At 41.5% G+C, this 22,839-nt stretch overlaps 2 protein-coding genes across 3 annotated transcripts in view; both read left to right on the plus strand.

Annotated features, from left to right (window-relative positions):
• Positions 1 to 273: 273 nt before the first annotated feature.
• FXN (frataxin) lies at positions 274 to 14,875 on the plus strand. Of its 2 annotated transcripts, none has more exons than XM_074932001.1 (5): positions 274 to 576; positions 2,328 to 2,443; positions 4,222 to 4,342; positions 7,747 to 7,844; positions 11,203 to 14,875. In XM_074932001.1, the coding sequence occupies exons 1-5, from the start codon at positions 451 to 453 to the stop codon at positions 11,354 to 11,356; spliced, it is 615 nt and encodes a 204-aa protein (XP_074788102.1). In that variant the 5' UTR covers positions 274 to 450; the 3' UTR covers positions 11,357 to 14,875. The 2 variants fall into 2 exon arrangements, with proteins under 2 accessions (XP_074788102.1, XP_074788103.1); XM_074932002.1 differs by having other exon boundaries at positions 2,361 to 2,443; positions 11,203 to 14,858.
• Positions 14,876 to 16,911: 2,036 nt separating this feature from the next.
• TJP2 (tight junction protein 2) overlaps positions 16,912 to 22,839 on the plus strand; it is a 70,128-nt gene continuing 64,200 nt past the window's right edge. Inside the window, exon 1 of the mRNA XM_074931998.1 lies at positions 16,912 to 17,294. The gene's annotated coding sequence lies outside the window, so the exon portion shown is untranslated. The remainder of the gene's footprint in view (positions 17,295 to 22,839) is intronic.

Below are 22,839 nucleotides of genomic sequence, written 5' to 3' on the forward strand. Positions count from 1 at the left end.
CGTTGTAGCTTAGGCTGCTGCTAATTAGACAGCTGTCCGCACCTGTGGTGCGTAGGAACTGCCTGTATGTTACAATCGCTAGCCCTTGCAATAGAATAGTAACTTTCCTTTATCCTGCCTGGGCTTTTTTTTTTTTTTTTTTCCAGAGGTGAAACGGGGTGGGTAGCATTGCTTGCAATTTCAGTCCTTTCCAGGCTCCAGCTTCCTGTAAATCTACCCCGGAAGATCATCGCTTGGCCTGAACGGGGCCCACCGGGGACGGGACGGGGCGAGGCGAGGGGCTGCTCCGCGCCTTGCCTTTCCCCGGCACCGGCCCTCCGCCCCCACCGGGCCCGTCGGGCGGGGGGTCCGGTCTCTCCAGCGGCCGCCGGCGGAGGGCGGTAGCGGCGGCCGCCGGCGCGGTGGGCTGGCTCCTCCCCCGCCGCTTCCGTAGCGAGCGGCGGCGGAGACATGTGGAGGCCGGGGGCGGCCGGCGCGGTGCGGCGGGCGGCGGCGGCGGCGGCGCGGCGGCGGCGGAGCGGAGGCCCTGGGGGCGCCTCACTGGCTGGAGCAGCCGCCGCCGGCCGCGGCCGGACGGTGAGCGTGGGGCAGGCAGGGGAGCGGCGAGACGCGGCCTGCGGCGCCGGGAGGGAGGGGGCGAGCCGGCGGCGCTGGCGCTGCCCAGGGGCGGGCGGGGCGGCCTCGGGGAGCGGCTGGAGGGTTTTTTTCTGCCGGCCCGTAGCCGGCCCCCGCCAGGCCCGCGGTCGGCAGCGGGGCGCGTCGTCCCTTTTTGGCCGGGGGTAGGCCGCTCCGCTCCCCTGCCGCGCCACCCCCGTGCGAGCGGCGCTGAGGCGGGCCAAGCTCGGTAGCTCCCGTAGAGCTCCCAAGAGCTCCCGTAGCTGCCGTCTTCGGCGCGGCGTGCCTCGGCCCTCCGCCCGCGGGACACGGGGGAGCGCACGAGTGCTGGGCCGTGGCCTCTGGTTCCCAGCCCTCGCAAGTACCGCCGCGCTGGGCTGAAGGAGCGGCAGCAGCCAGAGCAGCCCAGCGGGGAACCCAGCCTCTGCTGTCCTCTAAAGCCGTTGACTTGTTTGATGATACCCTTTTCTGATTGAAGAAGATGCGGGCCGTCCTCAGCCCTGGGTTTGGTACATGGAGGGGTGATACCAACTGTATGCTAACACCGTGCTAGTAGCCTCAAATCATAAATTAGGACCACACTGACAGGGTTCCAGCCTCTGGTTACGGCCAGAACCTGAACATATTTATAGTCTCGTAGCTTTTGATCCTAAGTGAGCATTGAAGAAGTGCTAAAGGATGCAGTCAGGAACATGTAGGCATCAGTGTGTATTCTGTCAACCTATATCACTGTGATTGTACAAGGAGTTTGCTGTTCTCTATCCTTTATGTCTGTGTTATGGCTTTGGACTAACAGAGCAGTTCACCTGTAAAGCCAGAATATAGATGTCAGACCATATGGAGAGACATGGTTTTGTGTTTTGCTTCTCGTGTATGCTTGAAGAGAGGCTGTCATGGTTCCTTTTAAAATGTCACTTGCTTTTCCAACTCATTAAGTTTTCAAAACCTTGTGCAAATACATAAAAAGCAATCATGAATGTTATCTTACCATTCATCTGAAAATACATACCTTCATAGCCCAGGTTAAGAAGAAAATGGCAAGCATTGCCATCTCTCTTTCTTGGCGGATAGCATAAATGTGCTTCTGCTACAGTGTTCAACAAGGGGATCAACTTTATTTTTACCCATATTTATGTATTGCTGCCCCTCTGAGAGGTTGCCCACTTGCTCCTTTGTCTTATATTGCCAGTATGCTGATACAGCTTTTCTGTAATTTTGATTTGTTTTTTAAAGCTTTTTTTGAAACTGAAATTATAAATGAAAGAGCTTATTTTATAGAAGATATTTAGAATGTGAAGTGTGATGTTAGCTCCTCTGTACATAAGGAGGATTCAGGACTTCATTTTATTTCATTTTATTTCAGTTGAACATATTCACGGTTTCCAGCAGAGGGACACAAGATAAAGTGAATTGTGAAGATCTTGGCCTAAGCCAGTTGTCTGAAATTGCTCTGTAATTCTGTGGTAGAGCAGTAACAAATAGTTTTTCTCTTTCCTAGTTCACTCTTCTGTGAATAAATCTTTTTTTTTATTAGTTTGTATGAGAGGACAGTAATGTTCTAGATTGCTCAATCATCAAAGGACTAAAGCTGCATAATTCTTTCCATGTTAGCTCTGTGATCAGAATATTTTACTGGGGGGGGATGGAAAGGACTTCAAGGAGCTATTTAATTTATGTGACAAATACGTTATTTATAATTCTTCATGTTTTAGCTTTTAATTCCATTTTACTTATGCTTTCAACAGCAATTACAATATGCTTCAGAGGTGAAGAGCAAGACTGTGTGGTTCATGAATTTAAGAAATGTAGGAACTCTGAATGACACAAGGTAAATTTTATTTTGCGATACTCATATGAAAATATCATCTCTGCATTTAAAAATAATTTCTAGACATGGTGGGACTATAATGTAATGTTGATATGATGTAAAGGAAAAGTACAGTTTTAGCAAAAAGCATTTTGGGTGAATTTGGGAAGTCACTTAGGAAGTAATTCATGTACCTAAATGTAGGTGTCTAGCACTGTCAGGGTCCATGAAATTTGTGCTTGCGGTGAGAGGATGTAACATAGTGCCTGTTAGAGACTTCTTCCCTCCTGATTCAGCATTTGGAGGCCCAACAAAGGACTGTGCAGAAGTCTAAAATGGCTTTAAGTACCCTAACTGCACCCTGAACCAGTACATGAATCCTGACTAATCTAAGGCTTTCCGTTCTCCATGCCCCTAGACGTTTCTGTGGTGTCCCTCACATGACTGGCGTAGAGCATATTTCAGTAACTGACTAGCAAGAAACTTTAAAAAACCCCTGTGTTGTGGGTCATCAACTGAAACCGAGTCACCGAAGTTCATAGTAACTGTTGTATTGGAATACCCATTAGCAAAAACTGAAGTTTCTGTTGCTGGAGATACCCACCTACACACTCAGTTATAAGTTGACATGATTTAATTACATTTGGCTAATTATACTGATCTAGACTTTGTTTCCCCTAACTTTTTCTACTTATTTAAAGAGGATAATAGAAGCAGTCTCACAAGTGCTGTAAGCCTTACATAATGGCTGCAAAGGTGCTTTGAGACTGTCTGAAGAGGAAGGTAATTATATGTTGTGTGAGCTGACACAGGCAGGATGCAGGAACAACCGTAAAACCACAGATGAAACGCAAAGAGCAAATTTATTCTTGTTACCTTGTGACCCAGGGGATCTCTATAGCAGCACCCAGCCACAGGCACAGAAGTAGGCACACAGGCACCGCAGAGCTTGGTCCTTGCTAGCCACAAAAAAGAGAAGAAGGGAAAATCTTGAACCTTCTGCTTTCATCTGCATATATTGGGGATTTTAGCAGGTGGTGTTTTCCACTGTGCTTTGATCTTTTCCACAGCAGGGCAGGGATCTTAGGGATGTTTGATAAAGTGCCTCTCAGTCTCTTACAGGCCCGTGTTAATATAAATGGAGATGTTCTACCCATCAAGCACACAAAGCTAAAGAACAACTAGTATGATATATGTGTTTTGACACCCCAGCTGCAAGTCATTTGAGCATGTTTACAGTCCTCCTCACCAATCTTCTGTTGTATTCCCATATATTTATTAGTTCATAAGCACACTTTAAATAATATCTTATTACCAGGCTGCATTTGTAGTTCCAGTTGAGAAGTCAAATGCAATATGTAGGCAGGGCATGTGATACTGATACTTCTAAACTGCTTATTGCTACAGTGAGTTTCTTAAGAGTCAAATGACATGCTTCTAAACAGGAGATGCTAGTCTCTATAGAATTCAAAACTCAATAATTCTTGCATAGAGGCGTTTTATGAAAATGCCTTACTTTTAAATCTAACTCTCCTCTTAGTACACAGGGGTCAGTATATCTAAGGAAAGCAGTACATAGTTCTCAGCTAAGAGATCTCTACTACCAAAATATCAGAAATTTCATTTATAAGGTGGATTGTTATGTACATTACCTTCAGAAAAATGACTACTTGTTTTATATTATCATTTCGTGATTACCATTTCCTCCAAGATCATGGTCTTGATATGTTTTTATTATAGGGAAAATACTATCTTCCATGTTTTTTCCCCCTAATTACAGGTTTGTATGTCATTTGTAGCCCTTTAGATGAGACCACTTACGAAAAACTGGCAGAAGAAACATTGGACTCTTTAGCAGATTTCTTTGAGGACCTGACAGATAAGCCTTTTACCCCAGAAGATTATGATGTCTCTTTAGGGGTATGTTTTAAATGTTCTATTACCTCTGTAATTGTAGAGGATTTTTTTTCTTTGAAGGAGCACTTTAAATTAGTCACCTTAGTGCCAATACTTAAAATACAATGAGTTTTTACAGCTTTACTGTTAAAATATGCTGGTTTATACTGACTGGAGCAACTATTCTGATAGAGTAACACATGCTGTTATGTGATTTAATTTTTTAAAATGTTAAGTGTATAGACAAAGATATAATTAAGAAGTGAGCACAAGAGGAGACAGAAACTGGTTTCCAATTTCACAGTGGTCTATAAATTTTTCTGAACACTCATAGACCTCTGATATCAGCAGTCACTTCCAAGCTGGTTGAATACCAACCAGGACAGGCCTAGGCCTATACAGCATAGTACATGCACATCACATGTAACTGGTAGAGCAGTTTCTTTGATTGCCCTGAATACCAAGAAGCCATATTTGTCTTGACTGGGTAGGGTACGATTGTCCTGGCTTCACTGATGACAGCCTGTGGTACAGAGAAGCAACAAGAGGATGCAATGTTTGGATGCGAAAGGGGGAGCACAGCACACATGGGGAGAAGGCTACTGTCATGGGAGACACTGGGTGGCTCCTAGCCCGGTAATTGGAGCCTTTAATAGGTCAGCCATTTGTATTCTTTCATAGGAGCAACAGACTCAGATTAAAAATGCCCATTGTATTTGTATAGGGAATTTATTAGTTTTATATACAGTTTCTGAAGTGGTTTGTATGTTACAGCCCTCTACATGACTTGGAGGAGAGTGCTGTTTCTCCCTACGCTGCCATCTGCAACACAGGTCTTTCACTACTGCATTTTTTTGAGGTCACATAACTGCTGCTCTGTCTTCATGTCTTCCACAAGGGGGTTGCTTTCTACTGGCCCTGTCAATTAAGGTTTTATGCTCAGGGATGTTGAAGCAGATGGTTTGCAAAAAAAACCAAACCCCCAGAACTCTGTAGTTTTTGGACTTGCTCCTGTGCAACTCTGTCATAATGTTCATTCTCTGTTTCTTAGAGCTAGGATAGAAAATAATGTCTTGTTAGTAGGATTGTGTTGCCCTTAGCAAATACTATTTGTTACTTTAAGTATGTAGTCAATGTTACAGTTAATTGTTCATCTGGTGAAAAGCAAGTAATTTTTAAACCATTATTACTCATTATGTTTTAGTGTATCAGTGCCTATTAGCCTAAAGAGCTTAGGACAAAAATTTACCTCTTTAGTATCCTTAGACACTTCATTATGTGAAGGTGGCGAGTCATTTTGTGGCAGTTTTATCTCCAGCTTCTGTAGAATGGATTGTGTTTGACATTGACTTACTGTGAGGCTCAAAAAGAATTATTTTTATATCCATCGTAATTTTTACCAGTACTCCTTTTTTGCATAGACCGTATGATGACATGTGTTGTCATTTCTGTTAAGAACGAAAAGTTAAATAGTCCCAAGTTTGCCAAAGTTAATTCCAAACAAGACTAGGGCTATAGCAAGCCACAAGGTGGCGAACGTGATAAAGGTCTGTTATGTCTGTGAACTATTACGAACTATTTAGATTGTCTTGTCCAGGGGAAAAAAACCTCTTTCGAAGAATATTCTTGTTACCAAGAGCTAACAAACATTCATCCAGTAATACAAAACACATACAGTACTATTTCTTAAAATATGGTAAAAATATTTTGCAATTTAAGTTCTTAAAAACTCAAATTGTATTTTCTAGTATTTCAAAAGTGTTGCAAAATGTATGAGAAAATGTTTAAACACAGCATTAGAAGTTAACCTTTATTTAATTTGTAATGACAGTAACAACACTCTCTAACAGCTGACACACAATGTAAGCAATAGTATAAATTTTTTTGAACACCTATTTACTTACAGTTTTTTGTAGTGTACAGCATAACATCATGCTGAATACTTAATATGGCACTAAAGAGTATGTAGAGTAGTGAAACCTTTATATCACTATTCAGGCCTAATCCCCCAACCTGCTCTTACTCTGCTGTATTTCTACAGATCTAAGGCCACCGAGATACAGAAAAGTTTGAATTCTGACATCAGAGAAGTAGCTTGTTCCTGTCCTTCTTTGCATTAAACCAATATCCAATTAATAATGTAACTGGCAGGACAACCTGATGGCAATATTAACCAGGGGAGCCTTTTATTTTTATTTTATTGATCACAGATATAAATCCATAAAATTTAAAAAATCAGACCTTGAGAGGCTAAAAAAAAATCAGACCTTGAGAGTATTGTTTCCTGTCTGATGATCCTTGAGATATGTCAGAAACCAGTAAGAGTTGTTTTGTAGGGGATGGAAACTCTAAACTGCTGCCTGTGCTACAGAGTAAGTTTGCAAGTAGCAGGTACTCATAAATGAAAGTATTTTTCCCCCCAGCAAGTGTTTAAATATAGTAAATAGCCCTAGCAATGATAGAAGCTCTTGTAGTATCTTCTGACTAAAGCATGAAAAGTAGGATTCCCTTAAGGAACTTTATTATGCTATAGTGCATGAAGTACTTGAGAAACTGTAGATTAAATATGATTAACCTTTTACCTGAATCATCAAACTGTACTCTGTAGAGATACCCTTTATCATTAGCATAATTTAGATCGTCTGTAGGTTAACTCTAGTCCAAGTAGTGTTGTTCCTTCAGCATTAGGACAGAAATATTTTTGTCAGTTATGTATGCTTTTCAAATGCACTTGTCAAAATAACAGAGAAATATGAATCATGTTAGTAACAAATGTGAGTAAGAAAGAGAAAATAGATGCTTGCTAGGATAATGGTCTAAAGCTGGCATAAGTAAAACAAACCAGACCTAATGGAGTTTAGAAGTGGAACATTTTTGAGGTAGGATTCAGGATCTAGGCACTTCATCAGAATTACTGGAGAAAGAATTGTGTTTATTCACTGAGAAACTGTTACTTAAGAAAAATTAGGTAAAATTGCATGGCTCAAGAATCTGCTGATGACACACAAAGCTTCTTGACTTTGAATCACACCAGTTCTGCCTTGTTCATGAATAGAAAAAATTTGTTATTGGATGATGTTTTAATCATTGCAAAATGAACTAGCAGTCCTTTCAAGATGACAGGTCAAAGGTCAAGAGTATTATTTGAGTGGTGCCATTGTGAATGGTGCAAACACACTAAATCAAACTCTGACCAGAAGGTTTAAAGTCTAGATCAATCTAGACTAAAAGATAAGCAGGTTTCCTAGGTATTAAGACAAGTTTTTGATACCTAATGATCACTCTTCAAAGCTGTCTTTGTTTGGGAAATAGTTGGGAGTGGGATACAGATATGTAAGTTACTGTTTATCTACTGCAGATGATGTAATTCTTGTCAAGTAACAGGATACGTATTTTTAATTTCTCATTTATTTCATTTGTGTTTTAAGAGTGGAGTTCTAACAGTTAAATTAGGTGGAGACATGGGAACATATGTAATCAATAAGCAAACACCAAACCGGCAGATTTGGCTGTCATCACCCACTAGGTAAGTTCTGTGTAAATTAGTTACATCATGTCTGCAGACTGGGTGGAAATGTACTTCCCTCTTTTTATAGCACGGCATGGACTGTGTAATATCCTTTTCATAAGTAACTCTTTTTCTTAGTGTATTCTCAAAACATGATATAATCTAAATGTTAGATAATAATTTGTTATAGAGGTTTGAGGCATGGTGCAGTCTACTGACATACCTAAATTAATCCAGGAAATGTGTAACACAGAATTTTTCATACGCTGTTCCAGTCCAAACCCACTGTCTACAGGAATATAACCTACTTACAGAAAATATAAACAGCCATTATTAAAAAAAACCCAACAATAAAAACCAAAAACAAAGCTTCTGTTGGGGGAAAAAAAAAAAGTGATGATGATGTTATGATCTAAACCTCTCTTTGTATTTAAACAGGGTGGCTCCTTCCCCTTTAAGCGTGTGGGATTTCCTGCTTTATATATTTATGTGCTCTCCTACCGCTTGTTTTTGTCAAGCATCTGCACTTCATGGGAGCCTTGGCTAGCTCTGCCTTCTCTGATGCTGTGTTTTGATCCATTCTAGGTTTTCTCTTTGGTTTCAGCAGGGAGGGCAGCCAGATATGTAGAAAAATGTAGCTGTCTCCCCAGAAAATTTGTATTCTCTGTCACTGCCACAGGGAGAAGACACAGGGAGTTGGTCAGTGTTACTGGTGAAGGAACCAGCTAACTGGAAAGTATGAGCACACTCAGTAACTATGCAGGTGTACTTTTTTAATGTTCTTCAGAAAGAATGTATTGATTACAAAACTGGGAATGGTTTTGCAGTAGTAGAATTCTGTAGTAGGGGTTTTGTCGGGGAAAAAACAATGCACAATAGAATTTAAGATTTAATTTAAGAGAAACAGTTTTAATGGACATAAAATTTACATAAAGAAAATTCTACTTTTGCTTTAGTGTACACATGTACTGGCTGGTACATAGCGTACTAGGTTAGTAATTTTCTTCTACGAACTCCTATCCTGGAATCCTTTTATTAATTAAATAATTTTCTTAACAGGTACATTACTTGCTAAGGCACAGACCTAGTAAGCTAACAAACCTTTTGGTTTAGACAGATGCAGGCTGTGTGTCAGAATTTATTCATTCCAGATATATTTTGCAACAAGCATAATTTCTGAACCTTGATTCTGCTTAAGATGACTACAAGATTTTTGTGTCACTAACACAAAGGTTTCATCAGTTTATGAAAACCAAAGTTCAGAGAATTCCTATCTGTTTAAAGCCAGCTCTAACTGTGCTGAGATACACGTGTTCTGGAATGTGGAATCGACAAAAAAATGTTAAAACTTTTTTTTGATTGATCCAGCAATGAATAAAAATACTCAAGGAAAGAGATAAACTTGAAAATTCTCTGATGGTATTTTTCATCATCTGTGATGAAAAATGATTTACCTACAAACATCAAGTTTTGTGCTTCCTTAACTGGTATTACGGTGAAAGGGGTATTTCCTGAAAGACAGTGCTGCTTGTTCACTTCCTGACTTTGGAAAAGCAACTCTGGCAAACACTCTGTGATCTGAAGTGACATACTTCTTAAGTGCAGTGTTCTAGGAAGTGAAAGAAGCAAATGTTATTGCCAGGGATTACTTGCATTGGATGTTATATTTTGGAAATTTGTACAGTAAATATAGAATCTTGAGTCTTTAAGAACATATCCCAAGGGAAACAAATTCTTAAGATGTGGGAGAGAGACATTTTCTTGAATTTTTTTTGACCATCTGTTTGCTATCATGTATCTATACACCAAAGTGAACTTAAGCTTGGGATTTTAAAGCTTTAGTTGACCGTTAAAAAAAGGGTGTGAGAGGGTGCATGTAACCTGCCAGCAGTGTGATTGCAGTAATTTCATGTAGCTCCTTTGACTGAAAATAATTTTTTAACCTTACACAGCATCTCTTAATACCTTCATGTGGTATTTTAATTCTTCTCTCTGTTTAAAAATATATACTGACTTTGCACGAGAAATATATTTAGCCTATATTGTAGGTATTTTATAGAATATACAAGATCCTTGCTTAATTTAAATTAAATAACATTTGTACAGTATTTTGGAGATTCAGATAACTATGGAGGTGTTTCACATGCTAACCACATCACTGATATGTACTGTGTAACATACAAAACAGTTCAGATATCTTAGGCAATTTTTCTTTGTCATTGTTGATTAAAGGGCCCGTCTTAGCCTGATTTTCATGAATGACTGTGTCCCATTCTGTCATGGTGCAGGACAGTACAAACATATGCCTGCTCTGCAAAGACAAAGAAGTGAGAAATGCATAGTAAAGTAACTGGAGCACATAATCTCGATTCCAGTTACCAGTTCACATACAGCAAGTGAGATTTCAGCAGAAGTGACTGATTTGTGTTTGCATTTGTGACTTCTTGTAGTTTGGTTAGTAGTTGAAAAGTTCTTCATTTGAATATTGCAAGCAGTTCAGGTTATTCAAGGTTCAGATTAGTGTTTATGTTTGTAGAAAACCTGCAAATTTTTCTTGTGTATACATAGGATAGTCTGTTTTCTAGCAGACCTTGTGCATGGATTATCCTGAGTTCCAGGGCATTTTGTCCTATGAGTTCAAGAATAAGACTGATGGTGTGTCTGTTCATCCCAGATTACCATTCCATTCCTTTCTCTTAGTTTCTGTAGCTGACGTTAATAGTAGTGAGTGCTTTTCATTCTCCTGTTTCAGATGTGAAGAACTGGGGGGATAGAAAGGTCTGGAATGAAACCTGGGTGTTCAGGTTTTTCTTGATACTTAACGTAGGTCTAAAAAAATCAAGCTACAACTGTATGATAGCACAGAGGAAAACAGCATTTTTATATATAAATCTCCTACATGCTAAGGCATTTGCTTTCAGCAGGGGAATTCTTTTGTTGCATCTGAGAAGAAAGTGATCTGTGTTCTGCCGTGCGTAGAATATTTGCATGTGACTGCTGCAAGAACTAATCAATAGCATTAATTCAGTGTTATACAAATATCCCTTGCAGTACTTGGGTGCAAGAAAATTATACGGGTGAGGGAAGAAGGGGGTAAGGAAAGAAACTGGGGAAGTCATTGCCAAAAGCAAGAAGGGAAGGAGCTTCTGTCTGCTGGGAGTGACAGATTTATGTGTCTTACCAACCTTTCAGATACATCTGTTGGATTGTTCAGCAGTTCCTCTTCTGCTCCACTTCCCTAGACTCCCCCAGCAGTCCTTCTCCATGTTATCTGTTCCTTTTCTGGGACACTCTTCGGAGTACATTATAAATACAGGCTTCCAGCTACAGCTTCCCATTAATAATCTGTATTTACACAGTGTGTTTTGTTTTCTAGTGGGCCCAAGCGCTATGACTGGACTGGACGAAATTGGGTGTATTCTCATGACCAAGTATCCCTTCATGAACTGCTATCAAAAGAATTTTCAACAGCATTAAAAACTAAATTGGATTTCTCCTGCTTAATATATTCTGGGAAAGAAGATACTTGATGATATTCTACCTCATGGAAGTTTAAAGACTTTAACCACAAGCCAAGCCCTTCCTTGGTTTCTGAAGTACCTGAGCTAAATTCTGTTCTTGTTTTTCCTGATATAACTATGTTGTGCAACAAAAATGAACATATTTTTCTCTAGTGCTCAGTCTTCGGGCTTCTGTGCCACTGCTTGTATCTGTGTCCATGTAGTACCGGTGTTGGAAGTTGCCCTTCCTGTTACTGCATTCCTTACTTTCTTACTGCAGAAATAAGTAATGAATTCTTAACTGTCTGTTATCTTGTTTGGATGTAAGGACAGAAGCTACGCTCTTTGGTGAGACATTCAGCCAAAAAATGCTTGTGAATCCCATTGACCCAAGTTGTGGTACTGTGAAAGCATTGCATTAAGATTTGTGGCTACTGCAAGTGAATAACGCATCACAGTCAAATTAAACATCTAAACAAAATGACTGTGGCAGGTGGAAACTTACCATACTGTGTAATGCATGTAGTAAGTTTTCCTCTCAGTATTGCAGAACTCGCTTTTTTCTCCAAGTTCTAAATTCTAGTTTCTTTCACATTAGAATTTTTTTGAGCTAAACTTTAAATTGCTTAGAGGTCTGTGTGGCTGTAAGCATCATAAAAAACTGAAAAGGCTGGTATGTGATGTTTAAGCTGTGCAGCAGCACCTCTTCCAATGCTTCATTCTGTTACTGTGGATTTCTCTTTCTGTTCCCTTTTGTTCCTCAAAAAGTAAAAGTATGTAATTTATTGACTTTTTGAGTTGAGCAAAGTTAAGATCCTCTCATGGTAGCAAAATTTGCACTAATTTTGTTCTGCTGCATTTCTTAAGTAAGAGAGCTTAGATTATATTTTTTCAACATAATAATAGGCTCCCCCTATTACCATGCTGATACAGGAACTTTGCCTTTTTGCTTTTTACAACTGAGTATGGTTTTAACACTGATGAAGCTGTCTCATTGAGGCTGTTTAAAGAATGAGAATGAAATATATTATATACTCTGGATCTTAAACCAAAAAGCTTTAAAAAAAATCACGATCTGCAAGAGGAAGTCTTCGACACTTGCACTATTGTATTATTACCACTGGTGGTTTTTAATTGCCTGTAAAATGGAAGCACAAAGTTGTTGACTAATTCTTGAGCAAACAGTTATACCGTACTCTTATAAATTGTTTTATCAGTGTATGAAAAGATGTTCAGTGAGAACTGGTTTTGTTTCCTCTGCTTGTGGTTAGTTTGGCATGCTTCTCTGGATAGCAAGAATTATTACAGATGTGATTAATTTTGTCATTGAAAAATAATTGCTATATAGTACAGTTGCACAGTATTTGCATTTGAAGTACAACAGTAACATTTCACTGGAAGCAGCTCTTGGTTAATTGTGCATACTGTGTGTTTTTCAATCAAAATAATATGACAGTTAGCTGAAATTACAGGTGTATTGGATGAGATAAATACAGTGATTCATGATACAAGAGTTAAACATTTTTAAAAAAACCCTTTTTTTTAAACAAAGGAAAGCTAAAAATAGCATGTCTTTTTACTATTTTGAACTTAGAATACTGAAAATAATTTACAGCATATGGAAAAAATAGTATTTTAGCTCAATCTCCTACTAGTTCAAATACCCATTTAAGCATATTTGTATAGATGTTAATGACTTGGTATTTGAATCAAGGATACTTCCTCCTCATTCTTCCTTGGCCTCATTGCATATAGCTTGTGTAATTACTTCTCCAATTGACTTTGAGAGAAAATTTTCAGTCATTTGCATACAACATTATTTACTAACATGCATCAGATATGTATTTGGAGGTTCATTCTCCATTCCCTTATGTCTCATGCAAATGTTTATACCAAAATAAAGTTGCATGTAGAATTCTTACTTCTACCATGTAAAGGTGTGATTTCAGACTGTGTTGATAAAGCTTAAGACCACAGACATGTGTATTGTTTTGAATTATTTGTGTTTATAAGACACTTACTGGAAAGATTCTGTTTAAAATTTGGCTAATTGGGCTGGATTTTATGAGTGCTTCAACTTTTACATTTGACATGCCTTGCCCTTTAGCCATAATGCTGCTGCTATTTATGCAAACAATTTCCTGGTTTTAAGTATCTGCGTAACAAATGGATTTAATCTAACTGGTGAAGATAAATAGCATCAGCAAGTTAGAATGAGTTTTATCTCAGTGTACAAAATGAATCATAAGATGTGACTCATTTTTTGCTTTAATACTTGCATGAAAATGTAAATAAGGACAAGGAGTCCATCAGCCATCATGCTCATACAGTGGAGTCTCAGGACGAGCTCTGATCCTCATGTCAGACTTTGCATATTGCCCCAAGACAAATAACACTTCTGTACTATTTTTTACTTTCATAACTTACGTGAATAAGCAGATCGTTCTGTGGTTACACACCTGACATCACAGCAGTAATTCCTTGCTTCACCTCTCCCAAAAGAAATGGCTGAAGGAAAATCCTTTGATATGTGCTATGGACAAGAAGAACCATCGTGTTACTGGCAGCGTTCTTCCCACAAGACAGTTACTCCAACTTCAGTGAAGGAAAATGTACAGTGTACTTTTGAAAGACAAGTATCAGCATTGTAGCATCAGCACCAGATGCTCAGACTCATCAGAGAAAGTGGGGTGTGTTGGATTTTTGGGGGTATATCAAGAGTTTTCACCCATAGCTAATCACTCTCTGATGATTGTATTTTTCTGCTTTAGGCCTACAGTCTGAAAGTCCTAGCATGTCTAACCTTGCTAAAATTCACTGTTTACTGTGAGTGCCAGTGAATTCTTTGGAAGTTGCAACTGATTCATGTAGTCAACTTATATTTAGAGCAACTGCTGTATTGGTCACAAAATACTACATCTGTTTGACAGGAGTTATGTGCCTAAATGCTTGTCTGGTGTTTGCTGGTTCATTTTTCTTTCCACTTGTGATAATTCTTAAGAAATGGTGCCTTTTCCCTGTAAGACTGATCCATGTGATAAAATAATTTCCTTAAAATTACCAGTCTTTTAGCAGCTTCAATAAATGGGATAAAGACCTGTCCTGAAGAGGTGGTAGTCAAATAAGAGAAGGCGGATTTGCAGGGAGGTTTGTGTTTGATTACTTTTAGCTTCTAGTTAATGGTTGAACTCTTGAGATTGTGTTAACCAGCTCTGGAATGTGTGGGAGTCCTGGGAAGAAGGTGGAGGATAGCCAAAATACGTGGAAGAGCATTCATAACAGAAAAGGAAGCACGGGAGGGGCACAGGCAAAGGCTATCAGGAAGAGATTAACTTTGCCCAATGGCTGATGTCTTTGGCAGGGCACGGAAAGACTAGGGGCAAGCTGTTGTGGCACCTTAGGGGATAGTATTTTAAATTTACTGCACAACACTATAATTGTAACCAATCAAACATGTTCCAGTTCATTTTGATACTGAGATTTTTTTTAACTCCAGTTTAAAGATAAGAAAAAGCTGTTCGGAGTTATGTCCCCCTCTGCCTCAAATTGTCTTTTATGTAAATTGTACTGTTGGCAGTCATAGAACAAAGACAAGATTCATGACTTCAACCAAAGGAGGCAGAAGAGGATGTTTTCCTGGGGATAGAATAAACAGAACTATGAACAAATAAAGTTTTTTAAACAATTATTAATGGCAAATGTACTTTGGAATTCAGGTTGAAGGAAGACAAGTTCAGATAAGGAAACAACAGATGTTTAAAACAAGCCATATAATGTTGCTGCTCTCTCCAATTTGCTGAATTGTTTTAAAAATTGTGTCATGGTAATCATGCTAAGTGAGCAGTATTACAATGAGTAATTTTGTAAGCGTTGTCAGTTTCCAGATGTAGGCTCTTCTGCTAGCCATCAATGTTCTCTACTGTTCTACTGAAAAAAATTAGGAATACATTAAATACGTCAATAGTATTACTCCTCTTTACAACATTTTAAAACCACTGACCAAGCATCATAAGGTCACTGTTACAAAAGTAGCTTCAGGAAAAGTAAAACATTTAAAGAACAGATGAAGTTTTAAAACAATTAAGGAAACTGACACCCAGTACAGTGTAAACCAAATAATCTTGACACATACCTGGAAGTGTAGCTAAATTACCACTCATCAGGCCTTGATTCTGTTTGAATGCAATATTGTATTTCATACTGATTGCTGGGTCTGTCTGTGGCTGACAGAAAATGTCAAGTTACTAATTTAGTGCTTTTGGTATTTTTTTCTCCCCTGGTTTTGCGGTTTGGGACTTTTAGACTGCAATGGTCACTTGAAGACTACAGTATGCACATGCATGTTAATTATTAACTATCGCTACAAGCAAGCTTTTTCAATAAAACGTCTGAATGCAGTTTTGTATCTGCTCTCAATGGAATAGGCTCTTTCGGTGCCTCCTTCCAAAGTCCAGCACCTTCATGAAGAACACTGTTTGCCTTTTTAATCTCTGCATGAGGCATACTGCGCAACCATCAGCTGCACCTAATGAGGAAGAAACCAGTATGAATTAGAAATGCTGTGGAAAGCTAGAACATTTAGTACCCATTGAAAAATCATCTGCTGCTTCTCATGGGCAACTCAGAACAAAACAGAAAACTTGTAAGTAGATATTGTTTCACAGGCCTGGTACCAGGGAAATGTATACTGCTTGATTTTAGAGGGGTTTAATGCCCAGGAGAGCTGGTAAGGAATTCCTGGTGCCACTTAGTGCTCTACAGTGCCGAAGAAATACGACTCCGAAGAATCCTGTAAAGGCTGTTTGGCCTTGCCTTTCTCATTTCGGCTGCAGGACATCCCTGATGTCGGAAAGCTGATACCTGTGGAATGCCAGCCTGAAGTGCAGTTCCCCTTCGTCAAGTTAAGGTTTCGGCAACAGCATTGGTGCGACTTGTGGAGTGACGCTGCGTGTTCTGGCCTGGAAATGGAGCTGCTCTGCCCTCTCCTAATCTTGGGTTTTTCACCTACGCGTGATTGTGTGAACACCCAGCTCCTCAGAGCTGCTGGGTGCCAGAGCACGCCAGTAAAGCGGCGGGAAGTTGGCCGTAGCCCTGCTGCGATGAAAGGCAGGAAAAAAAGCAGATTCAGAAGCATACGTGAAGCACTGCACCGTGATTTTAAAAGCCGTTTCAGAGGTCTTTCAGCTGGAAAAGTTTACATGGGCGATGATCCCAAGTTCGTAACAAAACGTGGACGTAAGCGGAAGAAACACACAAATGCGGTGCTGGGTGACAGCAGCGGCGGCGACCGGGCTCGGCCAGCTCCGCCGCGGCCCGCCGGCAGCCGGCACCGGCCGCGGGAGTTGCTGCGGCCGCCCGCAGGTCGGCTCCCCGGCCCCGCCGCGGGCGGCATCGGGGCCCCTCTCCCGAGCGTTCGGACGGGCTGAGACAAGCCGGGGGGGCGAGGCGGCAGGGCCGGCCCCGCCGCGGTGACTCAGCGGCGCGGAGCACCGGGCTGCGACCGGTATTTCCTGTTCCCCCGCCCGCCGCCGCGTGTGCGAGAGCGCGAGCGGGCCTGAGCGCGGGAGGGGGGCAGCGGGGCGAGGTCACCCCTCAGCCGGGGCGGGGGGTCGGCGGCCGCAGGTGGAGCCGCGCCTGCGGAGGGGACGCGTTGTCCGCCGCCCGCCACCTCCGGCCCGGCCGCCCCTGCCCCTCCGCCGCCTCCCCACCTGCGGGCGCGGCCGGCACCTGCGGCGGGAGCCTGCCCGGACCGGGCCGGCCCCGCCCCCCCCGGCGCGGCCGCGCCGCCCCCGCCCCGCAGGAAATCGCCCGACGCGGCGGGAGCGGCCGCAGCCGACCTGCACCCGGTGCCGCCGTCGCCGCAGCGGGGCGGTGGGGCAGGGCGCGCAGTTGCCGGCGCCGGGCCGCCTCCCGGGACCTCACCTCCCGCTGCCGGACGCCGCCGTACCGGGGCTGCTTCTGCGAGCAGGCGAGTATCCCCGCAGAGAGCGGTGCTGGGCCGCCCCCGGCTCCGCGTCTCCTCCCCGCCGTTCCCCCCTCCTGGGGCAGGTGCGGCGCTCCGCCGGCCCCGTCCGGCGCCGCTGCTGCCGCTCGCCGCTCCGGGCGCCGCGCCGCGGGGAAGAGCTGCGCGACTTCTCACTTTCCCTCCATTGTGTGCCTGGGTTTTCTTCCCCTCCCCCCCTCGTTCCTCGGGCGCACTTTGCTGCCTTTGTCCGCGGGACGCGGGGCGGGGGCTGCCCTCCCTCCGCTGCCGGGGGGACACCCACAGTCCGCCCCTCCGCTGCCGCCGCCGCGCACCTGGGGCATGGGAGCCGCCGGGCTCGGCTCGGCTCGGGGATCGGCTTTTCCCTAACGGGATTAAGCGGCTCTCGGTGACTTTTTCCGTGCTAAGTACTTTCTGGGAGGGCTGATACTGCGTGGGAAGTGGGAGAGATGTCACCGATGAATCAGGGGTTTTGTTTAGCCGGGTTTTTTCCCCTCGGGAGGGGCGGGTCCCCCGGCGGGCGCACACCCCAGGCGATGGGGGCTCGGGTTGCCTTTGTTACACGCAGAATTCCTGAAATCTTTATGTTGGCACATCCTGAGTGGATTCCAGCCGTGCCTTGGGCTTTGGCTAAGTGGGTCAGGGGAAGTTTCAAGTTAACAGTGAACTGTAAAACAAAGGAACAAGCAGTTCCAGGAGCCAAATGCCTGAGCGCCCACTTGAAGTGCCTTGGCATCGGCCTTGTTTTTGCTGCTGGAGCCCCAGGTACATTAGATTTGCATCGTGGAGTGTCAAGGTTGATCTACCAGTGACGTGCACGTGCTTTATTAAAGAACTCTGCCCTTACTTTTCCCCTACGTGCAATCTGTTTCCTCTGCGTATTTTTCCAGGGTGAAAAAGTACATGCTGTCTGAATATACTTGTGTAAGAGTTGTATACTCATCTTTCAGATTGGTTATCTGAAAACTCCGTAACTCCAGTGTTGCTTTCTAATAATGACTCACTTAAAACACCTGAAATCTCTGAACAACTTGCTCCCTTGCTCCATCGCTCAATTTATAAACTGGTGTTGAATGCAACAGCTAGGACGGTATTTGAAAGCTCTCAGCCCCTCTGTGCTTCAGCAGAGGCCCCCAAAGGTCTGCTTTGTTTCAACTTTTGGAGGTAATGTTCAAGATGGGACAACTTGAAACATTAAAATTATTTACCTTTTCTTTTGCTCAGCAAAGTTTTGTTTTAAAGGTTTAGGATTGTGATTCAGCTGTGGCTCAAAGCAAGGAAAAGAAAAACATGTGCTATGATCGATAAAAATGCTTCTTTTGTTTCTAAAGCATTCATAGTCTAAAGATCCATCTATAAGCTCTTCCAAGCAATGACTCTTGTTAGGATCCATGAGGTCCGCATGTCAAGAGTAAGGTACCGGAAAGCATGGGAGGTTTGCTTACATAAATTGATACTCACTGATAGATCATCAGGCTGCTTGAGGAGACTTGGAAACACTTTGCATGTAGTAAGCATGTGCATGCCATTTTGACATGGTCAGTAAGATTTATAATTAGAATAATAAGTTATAAGATTTATAATTAGTATAACCTAGCACTTGTGAGGACTTTGATCAGGCTTCTGTGGAAGCTTTCTGCATGTATTTGACTTTTAGGTGAGGGTATTGTTACAGTTGCTTCCAGACTGTTACATGCAAACATCATCTTCCACCCTAAACATTGCATTCAGGTAATGATAGTGACTTCTCCCCTCTGCAAAAGGAAATCACTCTGGATTAGAGAAACTGCGTCTAACTTTAATTATGTTCTGCGTTGCTCTGTATCACAGCATCAGTAACTGCTACTGTGCTTGGTGCCACTACACTGGGTTTTTGTGTCTAAAGATGAGTATTGGGAATTATGCAGTGGAGTTAGGATGATCCCAATACTTTGCATGAACTATAATCTCAATAGAGCTCTTTAGAGTGAGGCATCAAAGTAATTAAGTGTCTGATACTTTCTTGATTGCTTAATCCCCCCTTTCCTGGTTCAGTGTCTTCTAAGGACAACCAGGAAATCTTTCTTAGTGATTGAAAAAATGTTTAGGCACTGACACAGTTCACAAAATGGGATGTGTCGTACTTTTATAAAACCTAGATGCCTAAAAGCTTCAGAAAGTTCCTGGATCATGGTAATCCTCAACTGGGGATATTCCAGAACTACTTCAAAGCTGCATTTAAGAGCAAATTTAGATGGTGGCATTTATGTGTGTGTTTTAACAGTTATCAACATTGTCTCCAGAACTTCCTTGTACGGTAAAGGAAATCTCGTGTTACAAGACTGTTCTCTTCTAATTGCTGGAATAATAGTATTTACATTCTCAAGATGATGTAGCTTTTGTCATGCTTTGACTGCATCAGTTTCATCATATTGTAGTAATCCTGGAACCGGTCATTCTAATAACAGGGGAAAGAAAGCACTGACATGGTGTAACAGCTGTGGCTTGTTGCGGTTAGAGACTTCCCTGGCTGGTTTATTTTCAGATGGGTGTGAAAATACTCAGTGTTGGGAAAAATAAATTTATTAAATCTCAACATCAACTGCATAAGGCCTGTGAACCTCAATTCCAAATTCCAGTGAATTTCTGTGAACTTTAGAAGACTCCTCAAAATTAAGGCAATCTGTGTGTAAAACAAATGTTTATGGCAGTAACGATATAGGGCATAATTTTTAGGCCTGTGTTCTAATATATGGATCTTGCCATAGTGAATAATGCAAATGACGCATTACCCTCAAAGACTGCAGTACCAAACTGGGTATGACTTTTGGTTTTGCATGACCATGCTGACATATACACATCAGTGCATGCCAGCTTTCACAGCTAAAGGTTTGGTTTCAGTCCTGTGACCAAATACGCTTTAAGTTGTTTGGGAATCCCCATAGAAGTACTCGGGTTTCATTTCTACACAGACTTTTCTCCCCGATGCTTTTGTCAAAACAGAGCTGTTCAACCACAGGGTGCTTTCCTCAATTATTTGAACCTATCCTCTTCCTCAGAGCAGCGCTGTGTTAAATCCTTGTGTCTGTTCCCTTGTAAAGTGTGCTTGCTTCTTATCCTCAGAGTCTTTGGAGCCTTCTGTTGCCCTTCAGTGGTCCTTTACCACTACCTGAAGAGGTAAATTATAATTTAGAACTTGCTGCAATAGTTTATTTATTTTATCAAACAAAGCTTTAATTTAACAGTAGAAGGCTGAGGTTGTTTCTAAATATTGCATAATTAACATGGGTACTGACTGCAGTATGGGAATGAAACAGCTTCATGCAGCAGCAAAGACCACTCCAGGTCATTTCACAACTTCAGCTATTAATATTTGGGTTGTTTTTTAATTGCATTGTTATTGTTGCTTTTTGGTTTTTTTTAAATCACATGTTTGCTTTTTGAAAGTGCACACTGCTAAGGTGTATTGTAGATTTCTGTTTCAAATGAGAATGCAGCCTGGGGCAACTCCTTTCTGTCCAGCATTAGATGATCCTTGCAGTTGTGAACATGTTTAGGATGTTTATGATCCAAGCCTAGAAATGACAGAGTGAGCTGTGGGAGCTCTGGTTTGGTGTCTTGTACAGTATCTACCCTGGTGTGCATTCATCAGCTGCAGGCTTTGTTTTTAGGAAACATGAGCTACCCAAGTCTTCCTGAATTTAGGTCAGCATTGTCATTGTGTATTTGAGTGTTGGAACCTCAGATAACCATGATTCCTAATCTAAGAAGAAAATGAAACTCGTTAGTGCTGTATTTTCACATGTATAAGTGAAAATGACAAAAATACCATGTGATGCAATAGTAGGGCCAGTAAGTACTGTGCAAGGAAAAATGTAAATCCCCTTTTGTTAACATTTTTCCCAATGCCTGCTCCCTTTCCATGCTTTTGTCTTTGCTTCTGTTTTGCACCAGAAATCCAGAACTGCTTTTGAGAAATTTATTCTTATTTCTTAAAGGTATGTAGATTATCTTGGGTGTGGTCTATATACATGTGAAATGTCAGATTAAGGATGTCTAGTTAAGTGTGGGTTTGTTTTTAATAAGCTAGGCATGAATTCAGATATTTTGGATCACTTCGCATTTTTACTCAGATTGGCTCAATAATACCTCTCTCAAAAGCTTTTTGTTGTCATTACTCTGGTATAACAAACTAATTCTTTAACATCAGCCTGCACTGTATTGATAAACTGAGCCTGAACTCAACAATGTTAAGCTTCATCTAAACCACATTTCACATATTTGTTGAAGCTATTTATTATTTGCTTTGTTAGCCTGTTTTTCTTGTTTTCTTTTGTTGTTGTTTTTTTGGGTTTTTTTTTTAAGAGACAGTAGAGAAAACCCATAAATCTCTCTTGCACATCACTGTTAACAGCAAGGCTGTCTGTAGTCAGGCTTGCTCTCTCTATTCTTACATCTGCTTCATCATCTAGTTCTGCTTAATAGCCAGCAGATTTGACTGCTGGTGTCTCTAGCTTCCTTAGCACAACTTTGTATAAGCTGATTCTGAGAATCTCCAGGAACATATGGACTGTTCAGGCAAGGGATGATCTCTAAGAAGGGGCCAAAAGCAGCTGCAATCCATGAAGCTGTGTGAAAAGAAGTTTCCTGGTCCTAGTCTTCCTCTTGCCATGAAACCATTCCCTCCCCCAGTCTGATCCTTGATTCTCTTTACCTCTGTTTCAACAGATCAAGCTTTTACATATAGGTTGATTGTTTTTCAAGCTATTTCTTACCTATATGGCCCAAACACATGTATATTCTGGAAGTTATCTATTGTCTATCATAGTTATTCTTGTCACCTGAGAAAAAGCATGTAGGAGAAGACCTTAATTTCAAAAGGATTTTGTCTCTTCCTAAAGGTGGAAAGTAATTTGTGGATACATTGGGCAATGGTTGTCTCCTTTGTAGTTGGGTCTGAAGTGACTGAACATGTGATCATGCTTCTGACATCAGATTACATGAAGTATGCTCTATATCTAATTAAGGGAGTATGACTGTTTTCATCTGTTAAGGATTGGAGCAAAAGGAAGCTTTCGCTTTGATCTCATAAATGTTTCTTTAATGTAGAAAACAGCTGCTCTCATTCCTTCCCCATTCCCAGAAATGCCTTATTTTCCAAACCATCCACTGCCATTGAGTGTACAGTTTTTACAGTGTGAATGAAAATAAGCAAACTTCAGAACTGCTTTTGCAAAAGTCATCTGTAGAATTTTAGCTGGATTGAAGTCACCGACCCATGACTGAAACATTGGTGGGGTTTTTTTCCTGTTTCAGCTCAGGAAGCACAGGGAAAAAAAAGAGTAGGGAACTTTGGAACAGATGAAGAAACGCTGACGGGTTTTTTTATGGAGTCCTCTTTCCCTATAGCCAGTGTAGGTTGGTAAGGCTATGATAGGTGCTCCAAGCCTTTGGGTTGCTACAATATACTGTATCAATTTATAGAAACGCATGTTACTGGATTTCTGCTATTTTGTAAACTGATTAATAATTAATGTGAGAGATCCATAGA

The sequence above is a fragment of the Athene noctua genome, chromosome Z, assembly GCF_965140245.1.
Source record: "Athene noctua chromosome Z, bAthNoc1.hap1.1, whole genome shotgun sequence".
Taxonomy (NCBI): domain Eukaryota; kingdom Metazoa; phylum Chordata; class Aves; order Strigiformes; family Strigidae; genus Athene; species Athene noctua.